Source organism: Macaca fascicularis, chromosome 12 (assembly GCF_037993035.2).
Source record: "Macaca fascicularis isolate 582-1 chromosome 12, T2T-MFA8v1.1".
Taxonomy (NCBI): Eukaryota; Metazoa; Chordata; class Mammalia; order Primates; family Cercopithecidae; genus Macaca; species Macaca fascicularis.
In genome coordinates, this window is record NC_088386.1 from 97,853,555 (window position 1) to 97,863,527 (window position 9,973).

Consider the following 9,973-nt stretch of genomic DNA (forward strand, 5'->3'; position numbering starts at 1 on the left):
CATCACTAACCTGGACTTGATATATCCCAGCCTAGAAATTCTGGGGCTTCTCTAAATTTTGGAATAGCTTTTTATCAGACATATAAAAGAACAAACATTAGTGTTTATCATAAAAGACGTCAGGTAGCAGTGCAGTGTGAAGTGAAAAATGTATTTAAAAGATAACTATTTTTGATGCTCAAGCTAATCTGAAGATAAGAAGTTCTAGCACACCCAGTGGTACACCAGGGCAAGCTCTTAGGGGCTTGTGGAGCTGATCATGTGCATCTTTTCCAAACACTAAGTTCAGTGACATCACATTGGCTTGAAATTGGTTATGGTAGCATTATTTACACCATGGAAATTGGCAAATGTACAGATCAGAGCTTTTTTCCCAGAGAGTCGATTGTTAAACATTTACCAGCATGCCACTATAAAACTTACAACCTCAGCAAAGAGTCAGAGCCCCAAAATATGCAGCTAACTTGGCCTTTTATTTGATCCCTAAGATTTGTATCCATATAACTAAACCAGGATTCTGCCCTGATGATTTTTTGCCTATGGATCACACAGCATTTCGTAAATATTACCTCATGAATTCTCACAACATCCTGGGGGAGCAAGGGAGGTTAAGTGACTTGCCTGAGGCAAGACAAGAAATCAATAGTGAAAGGCAGAACTAAACCAGTCTGTATCAACCACCTCTGCTATCCATCCTAGATATCAGTACTGTGCAGACCCACATTGGAGACATGGGTAGCAATTACCAAAGGTGCTTTTTACATCATAACCCAGATAGCTGAAGTCGCTTTCTACAGACTATGGTCCATATGCTCTGACCTTTGAGTACAGATTTGACTCCCCAGCGCTCTACATTTGGATGTTTTTCCCAGAACTGTTCATGGTCTTTTATTAATCAACTTCCTCCATGTTTTGTCTCTAGAGTCCAGGGACATGTGTTTGGAGCTGGTTGGCCAGAGTTAGGGTTCTGTCCTGACTCTAACATCTGCAAGTGGCATCATAACCAGTCAACACTGTATTTTTATCTGTGACCCTTTCTCTGGACTCCCCAAGGACAGAGCTCCAAGAGTCATTTCTCTCTGTTGCCTCATCTTCATAATATTCTAGGAATGAATAAATGAATAATCCTTGTAGTAAGCAGCCTCTCAAATGGCTCCCTGTGATTCCCCCAATGGTTTTGCACACTCTATGTATCCCTGCTACCCCTCGAGTGTGGGAAGATCTAGTGACTTGCTTCTAGTGAATAGTATATGGCAAAAGTGATAGGATGTCACTTCCCAGATTAGGTTACAGAAAGACTGTGACTTCTATCTTCTCCGTCATTTTTTCCTGCTCTCTCTCTCTCCCTCCTTCCTTCCCTCCCTCTCTCAGAGGGAGAGACTCTCTGAACCTTTGCTGTGAGGGAGGCAAGGTGCCATATTATGAGTGGCCTTATGAGAGGTCCACATTGCAAGGAACTGATGCCTCTGGCCAACAGCTAGTGAGAGCCTGAGGCCTGCCAACAGCCACATAAGTGAGTTTGAAAGTGGGTCCTCCAATTGAGCCTTGAGGCCATTGCAGCCCTGATCAACACCCTGATTACACAATAGACAATGTATAAAACTCTCAACTAGCCCAGTGTGGTGGCGCACATCTGTAGTCCCAGCTTTTCTGGAGGCTGAGGTAGAAGGATCACTTGAGACTAGCAGTTCAGTGAGCTATGATCACTCTACCACACTCCAGCCTGAGTGGCAGGGTGAGATTCTGTCTCAAAAAACAGAAACACAAAAACCCATCTCAATCGACAAGGGAAGTGTTGGTCAGACTCAGTGACTGAATTTACCATATAAATCATCTCTACAAGATGCGGCCTGCACATCTAACATGATTATTGCATGGTTCTCCTCTTCTTCAACTTAGATATCTCTAATTTTCATAACATTTGAAAGGGTTTTAGTGATAAGAATATTCCCATTTTTGGAATGATCCAACACCCCAACAAAAATGAACACAAGTCAATGACAACCTGACAACTGGAAATTCCAAGTTCTCCTTGTTACCATGTCAAAATTGTCTAGTAAAAGAGAGGCCAGAAAGGAGAGCATGTGTTAAAAGTTGCCCTTTCTGGTCTTGCATGAGTAATTATTGCACTGGGAGCTTCATTACAGCCACAAGACTGGGGCACACGAAGGTGGCCATTTTCAAATCTGGCCTGACATCAGAATGTAATTCAACTAGATAAACCTGGGACTTGGCCAAAATAAGTAGCATTTGTAAAACTGGAGCCAATGAATAGCATCACTTTTCTGCGGGACCATATGACTACATGTGAAGAAATAAAGACCTTTGTTATTTTAAAGGGCAGGGACCATTGGAAATTTTGCAGCAGATAGTTACAAAATTTTCCACCCTTGGCTCTCCCAAGAAGATACCAGTTAGTGGCTTTGGGAGTTGGGTGTGGAAGGGGTTGCTTGGGAAAGAAAATTAAATTGATCCTGGACAGAATATAAACAAATGTCACTACATTTGTCATAGATCCTAAAACAGATGATTAGACCCTTGCATTGTGAACTTACTTTTTCTGATCTTTTATTACTTGGCTCCTTAAAATCATAGCATTCTATACCAGGCAAGGCTTGGAAAGCCAGAGCTCCCCTCTCACAGCAAATTCTTATTGTGGGGAATAATTTTGGATTGATTTTTTAAAAATCTTTAAAAACAAAACAATCTCTTTTTAAAATTGACTTTGCTTCTCTGCTTTTTGCACTTGTCTGCCTGGGACAGAGCAAGAGGACTCACATCTGTGACACTTTCCATCTGGGATGGGTTTTCTGCATCTTAGGCATAGATTGCTTTTCATTTGTACCTTCTATTTGAGTTAAGGTTTTTCTGTTTTTGCCTTTTTTCATTTTTTTTCCCTAAATTATTATCCTATTGCCTAACATCAGAGCTGTCTGGGGTTATAATATGGAGAGTAGAAGCTCATCAGCTAAACTGGTTTTAGCTGCAGTTGAGACAGTATTTTTATCCTGTCAGTTTTCATTTTATTTGATGACAGCGCTTGGTATTTCTTCCTCAATAAGCAAAGATGACTTAGATCAGTGGCCTGATGAATAAGCATGAAAATTTGATTTAGAAAAGGAGGATATCCTGAAGCTCACGGAGAGAAAAAAGGAATCTAACACCCCACCACACATACTTTAAATGACAAAGCAAAGCAGCAGCATTGTCTTTAAGCAACGTATTTCAACCGAAGATCAACACTCCCCGATGTTAGGTAATAGGAATAATAATTTCGAAAGAAAAGGGGGGCCCTTTAAAAAACACAAAGAAGGAATGAAACGTTTTTTAAAGCAAGTGTCATATTACCTTCAGCACCTTTTTTTCCCCCTACCTTTCTTCCCCCCTCCCCGCCAAAGAAAAGGAAAAAAAAAAAAGGGCGGGGGTGGCGTCCGGGAGGGAGGGCGAAACTGATGCTTGGGAGCAAGAAGGCGACTCCCGCTGAGGGCCGGATGGAGGATGTGATCAGTCTAACACTCTGCCTTGGCCCAAAGGCTTCCTTCCGCCCTTTAGACCTATTAACAGGAGTGGGGAAGGACAAAGACCGTGAATTGGAAGGAACGATTCCCAACAATCTTCGGTGATCGAAATAAATAAAAACAGAGAAAGCCAAAGTCTTCCATGGAAGGGAACCCAATTAATTGTCTTCGATTTCAGAATGAGTTTTTTTCTTGCCGTAGAAGAAGCGCACGGGAGGCAGCAGAGACAGCAACTTCTGCCAAGGTTCAACCTGATCAGAAATCGCTCAGAGCTCCAGCACCCGGGACTGAGGCAGAAGGGCTCGGCCCGGAATAACGTTTTTTAAAGCATAGGATTGCTCTGTGTGTGTGTGTGTGTGTGTGTGTGTGTGTGTGTGTGTGTGTGTGTGTGTGTGAGAGAGAGAGAGAGAGAGAGAGAGAGAGAGAGAGAGAGAGAGACAGAGAGAGAGAAGAAGAAGGAGGAAGAGGAGGAGGAGGAGGAGGAGGAGGAGGAGGAGGAGAGGTCGATTGATTTTTTTCCTTTCCTTCTCAACATGTCACTTCCCTGCATGGGAATTCCTGATATTCCTGGCAGCCCGGAGAGAGGGGAGATGCCCCCCTGGTGACTTCTGACCCTCCAGGAGTAACCAGAGAGAGCGCGCGCGAGCGCCTAGCGCCTGGCGCAGGACGAAGATTTAACCGAGAACAAAAGAACGTTTGCCAATCAGAAAACGCTACCCGAGAACGAGGATAACCCCGCTTTGTGTTTTGAAAACTCTTTAATTAGCCTGGTTTCTAAGACGCATTTAAGCATTTCTATGCAGATTCTAAATGGAGGATCTAATGGTTGCTTCTGCAACGAAGATGGGATCCCGAAAGGCCACACGCCGCAGAACCAAAGCACACGGGGCCACTGAGACGCCCGGCGCGTCGTACAGAGTGTTCCTGGGCGCTCGGTCTCAGGTTACTTCTAGAACCAGTCTCCCCAACGCCGTCTTCGTTTCCTTAAAACCTCGCTAGAGCCACCCCAGCTCCCCAGACTCCAGGCCGTGCGCGCGGGCGGGGTGGCCTGAGCCCGGGTTCCCCGCGCTCCCCGCTTTGGGCCCTTCCTCCCACCGTCACTCGGCCCCCTCCGCCCGACTCGGGTTTCTCCTGAGGCGGCCCCTCCTCCTTTTTACAACTCGGGAGAGGGGAGCGGGGACTGTGGCCTCGCGTGGACTGTTTGGGTCCAGGGGGAAAGAAGCGATCCTCAAGGCGCACCCCCTTCTCGCCCCGTCCCAAACCACCCATTGAGGACCCGGCGACCCGAAAGCCCCGCCAGAGCCAGTCTTTGCAGTCCTAACGCGACTCCCGGTCACGTCTCTCCCCGCAGGGGCGCTGCGCGGTCCTCGCTCCCCGCAAAAGCTGCTGGCGAAGGAGCCCCTGCTCAGGAATGCGCATCTGAGTGCACCAGGAAAAGGAACAAATCTTTGAAGCAAATTCCCTTTCTGCGCGTTTTCCCCCCTGAGCGAATTCAGGGTAAAAGTTTTTCCGAACTTTTCCCTCCCAGTCCCCCGCCCCTCCCCTCAGGAATCCGCCCAGAGCGCCGCGGACACCGCCTCCGCCGCTCCCGCGCCCGCCCCTTCCGACTTCCGCCCAATCCAAAGGCGGCCACCGAAAAAACAAAGGCTACCATTGGGCCGCCGGGACCTGGGGCCGCCCCCGGAGTGGTTTGTGAATGGGGGGAGGGGAGGGGGCGGGCCGGTCCGGAACCCCGCGAGCCCGACGCTTCTTCTGGCGACCAGCGCGACTCCGAGGCGTTAGTCGGCGCTCCCTCCCGGCGGGCGGCGGCGGCGGGCGCCAGGACTTGCGGCTGGGGCTGCGCGGGGCTGGAGGGGCCAGGGCCAGGCCGCGGGCACGAGCGCCTCGCGGTTTCGGACGCAGTGTGACTGGATTTCCAAAAAGAACTCGCCGCGCTCCCGACTCTGGGGCCGAGATCGGACTCAGCGAGAGCCGGCCGTTTGGCTGAAACTTGGGGCCGAGGTTTTGGGGTTGAAGAAGGAGTGGGGTGTGGAGGAGGAGGCGAAGGAGGCGGCGGCGAGCGGAGCCTGGAGGCCAGGAGGCGGGGCAGCACCGCGGAGGCGGCGGCTGGGGCGAGCGGGCGGCGGCGCCAGGGGTTCTCCAGGAGGGGGTTCTCCTGGAGGGGGCCCGACCGGGAGCGGGGGCCGTGCGCGCTGCCGTGCGCCGGGGGTCCAGAGACTTGGGCAAACTTTGAAGGGTGCCCGGAGCCGCTTGTTGCTCCTCGCGGCGGAGGGAGCCTCACCGTTAAGTCCTCGCGGGGAGAGCAAGGCGGCCCTCCTCGGCGCCCCCAACCCAGGCTGACGAGTTTTGGGCCCCCGGCGGCCCTGCGAGTGCCGGGCGGCGGCGGCTGCGGCGCCCCCGCGGCGCGGGCACCCAGGCGGCAGCGCCCTTTGCTCCACGCCGCCCACGGCCCGGCCCCGGCGCCGTGAGGACTCTCATGCGCCGGGCGCGGCGGCGCCTCCCCGCATCCTTGCCTCTCCCAACCGCCTCGTCGCACTCCTCGGGCTGAGAGCACCGCTGCACTCGTGGTCGGCGATGCGGGACCCCGGCGCGGCCGCCCCTCGCTTGTCCCTGGGCCTCTGCGCCCTGATGCTGGTGCTGCTGGGCGCGCTGTCCGCGGGCGCCGGGGCGCAGCCGTACCACGGAGAGAAGGGCATCTCCGTGCCGGACCACGGCTTCTGCCAGCCCATCTCCATCCCGCTGTGCACGGACATCGCCTACAACCAGACCATCCTGCCCAACTTGCTGGGCCACACGAACCAAGAGGACGCGGGCCTCGAGGTGCACCAGTTCTACCCGCTGGTGAAGGTGCAGTGTTCTCCCGAACTCCGCTTCTTCCTATGCTCCATGTACGCGCCCGTGTGCACCGTGCTCGATCAGGCCATCCCGCCGTGTCGTTCTCTGTGCGAGCGCGCCCGCCAGGGCTGCGAGGCGCTCATGAACAAGTTCGGCTTCCAGTGGCCCGAGCGGCTGCGCTGCGAGAACTTCCCGGTGCACGGCGCGGGCGAGATCTGCGTGGGCCAGAATACGTCAGACGGCTCCGGAGGTCCAGGCGGCGGCCCCACTGCCTACCCTACTGCGCCCTACCTGCCGGACCTGCCCTTCACCGCGCTGCCTCCGGGGGCCTCAGATGGCAGGGGGCGTCCCGCCTTCCCCTTCTCATGCCCCCGTCAGCTCAAGGTGCCCCCCTACCTGGGCTACCGCTTCCTGGGTGAGCGCGATTGCGGCGCCCCGTGCGAACCGGGCCGTGCCAACGGCCTGATGTACTTTAAGGAGGAGGAGAGGCGCTTCGCCCGCCTCTGGGTGGGCGTGTGGTCGGTGCTGTGCTGCGCCTCGACGCTCTTTACCGTTCTCACCTACCTGGTGGACATGCGGCGCTTCAGCTACCCAGAGCGGCCCATCATCTTCTTGTCGGGCTGCTACTTCATGGTGGCCGTGGCGCACGTGGCCGGCTTCCTTCTGGAGGACCGCGCCGTGTGCGTGGAGCGCTTCTCGGACGATGGCTACCGCACGGTGGCGCAGGGCACCAAGAAGGAGGGCTGCACCATCCTCTTTATGGTGCTTTACTTCTTCGGCATGGCCAGCTCCATCTGGTGGGTCATTCTGTCTCTCACTTGGTTCCTGGCGGCCGGCATGAAGTGGGGCCACGAGGCCATCGAGGCCAACTCGCAGTACTTCCACTTGGCCGCGTGGGCCGTGCCCGCCGTCAAGACCATCACTATCCTGGCCATGGGCCAGGTAGACGGGGACCTGCTCAGCGGGGTGTGCTATGTTGGCCTGTCCAGTGTGGACGCGCTGCGGGGCTTCGTGTTGGCGCCTCTGTTCGTCTACCTCTTCATCGGCACGTCCTTCCTGCTGGCCGGCTTCGTGTCCCTCTTCCGTATCCGCACCATCATGAAACACGACGGCACCAAGACCGAGAAGCTGGAGAAGCTCATGGTGCGCATTGGCGTCTTCAGCGTGCTCTACACAGTGCCCGCCACCATCGTGCTGGCCTGCTACTTCTACGAGCAGGCCTTCCGCGAGCACTGGGAGCGCACCTGGCTCCTGCAGACGTGCAAGAGCTATGCCGTGCCCTGCCCGCCCGGCCACTTCCCGCCCATGAGCCCCGACTTCACCGTCTTCATGATCAAGTACTTGATGACCATGATCGTGGGCATCACCACTGGCTTCTGGATCTGGTCGGGCAAGACCCTGCAGTCGTGGCGCCGCTTCTACCACAGACTCAGCCACAGCAGCAAGGGGGAAACTGCAGTATGAGCCCCGGCCCCTCCCTACGTTTCCCACCCCTGCCCTCTTGCAAGAGGAGAGGCAGGGTAGGGAAAGAACTGCTGGGTGGGGGCCTGTTTCTGTAACCTCCCCCTCTACTGAGAAGTGACCTGGAAATGAGAAGTTCTTTGCAGATTTGGGGCGAGGGTTGATTTGGAAAAGGAGATCTGGGTGGAAAGCGGTTTGGATGAAAAGACTTCAGGCAAAGACTTGCAGTAAGATAATGATAACGACGATGTGAATCGTGAAAGGTACAGGCCAGCTTGGGCCTAAGAGAAGATTGAGACCAGCAGAGACTGCTGTGAGTTTCTCCCGGCTCTGGGGCTGAATGGGGGCTGTGACTGATCCCCCTGCTGCAGGGCGAGTGGCCTGTCTAGACCCCTGTGAGGCCCCGGGAAAGGTACAGCCCTGTCTGCGGTGGCTGCTTTGTTGGAAAGAGGGAGGGCCTCCTGCGGTGTCCTTGTCAAGCAGTGGTCAAACCATAATCTCTTTTCACTGGGGCCAAACTGGAGCCCAGATGGGTTAATTTCCAGGGTCAGACATTACGGTCTCTCCTCCCCTGCCCCCTCCTGCCTGTTTTTTCTCGCGTACTCCTTTCAAGTCTTGTAAAATAAGCATTTAGAAGTCTTGGGAGGCCTGTCTGCTAGAATCCTAATGTGAGGATGCAAAAGAAATGATGATAACGTTTTGAGATGAGGCCAAGGAGACGTGTAGTAGGTATTTCTGCTACTTTTTCATTTTCTGGGGAAGGCAGAAGGCAGGAAGACGGGTGTTTTATTTGGTCTAATACCCTGAAAAGAAGTGATGACTTGTTGCTTTTCAAAACAGGAATGCATTTTTCCCCTTGTCTTTGTTGTAAGAGACAAAAGAGGAAACAAAAGTGTCTCCCTGTGGAAAGGCATAACTGTGAAGACAGCAACTTTTATAGGCAAAGCAGCGCAAATCTGAGGTTTCCCTTTGGTTGTTAATTGGTTGAGATAAACATTCCTTTTTAAGGAAAAGTGAAGAGCAGTGTGCTATCACACACCGTTAAGCCAGAGGTTCTGACTTTGCTAAAGGAAATGTAAGAGGTTTTGTTGTCTGCTTTAAATAAATTTAATTTGGAACACATGATCCAACAGACTGTTAAAATAGTCAGGGAAGTCTCTCCCTTCATTTTTTTTTCCTTGCTATAAGCCTATATTTAGGTTTCTTTTCTATATTTTTTCTCCCATTTGGATCCTTTGAGGTAAAAAACATAATGCCTTCAGCCTCATAATAAAGGAAAGTTAATTAAAAAAAAAAAGCAAAGAGCCATTTTGTCCTGTTTTCTTGGTTCCATCAATCTGTTTCTAAAACATGCGTATGCTGACCCTGTCTCTGTGTGATTGGGTTGGGAGATGATCAGCAGATACCATAGTGAACGAAAAGGAAAGTTCGAAGCATGGGCCCCATCTTTAAAGAAAGTCATTAAAAGAAGGTAAACTTCAAAGTGATTCTGGAGTTCTTTGAAATGTGCTGGAAGACTTAAATTTATTAATCTTAAATCATGTACTTTTTTTCTGTAATAGAACTCGAATTCTTTTGCATGATGGGGTAAAGCTGAGCAGAGAATCATGGGAGCAAACCTTTACCCCACCTTTGACACTACCCTCCAATCTTGCAACACTATCCTGTTTCTCAGAACAGTTTTTAAATGCCAATCATAGAGGGTACCGTAAAGTGTACAAGTAACTTTATATATGTAATGTTCACTTGAGTGGAACTGCTTTTTACAATAAAGTTAAAATTGATCTTGTGTTTCTTCAACCTTCAAAACTATCTCATCTGTCAGATTTTTAGAACTTCACAGGTTTTGGCATCTTTTGTGCTGTATCTTTTAAGTGCATGTGAAATTTGTAAAATAGAGATAAGTACAGTATGTATATTTTGTAAATCTCCCATTTTTGTAAGAAAATATATATTGTATTTATACATTTTTACTTTGGATTTTTGTTTTGTTTTGCCTTTAAAGGTCTACAACGAAGCCCCACTTTATCACATGTACAGATCACAAATAAATTTTTTTAAATACAAAATGAACATTTATTTAGTTTACTATTCCTGTAATATTAAACCAAAGAAGAGAAAGAAGGAAAGTATGGGAAAAAAGTATGGAGGGACACCAC

General features: G+C 51.1%; 1 protein-coding gene across 1 annotated transcript; it reads left to right on the top strand.

Moving 5' to 3' along the window:
* Positions 1–5,295: 5,295 nt before the first annotated feature.
* On the top strand, positions 5,296–9,111 carry FZD7 (frizzled class receptor 7). The gene has a single exon (XM_005573955.5). It carries the CDS (start codon positions 6,093–6,095, stop codon positions 7,815–7,817), a length of 1,725 nt encoding a protein of 574 aa, XP_005574012.3. The 5' UTR covers positions 5,296–6,092; the 3' UTR covers positions 7,818–9,111.
* The last annotated feature ends 862 nt before the right edge of the window (positions 9,112–9,973 follow it).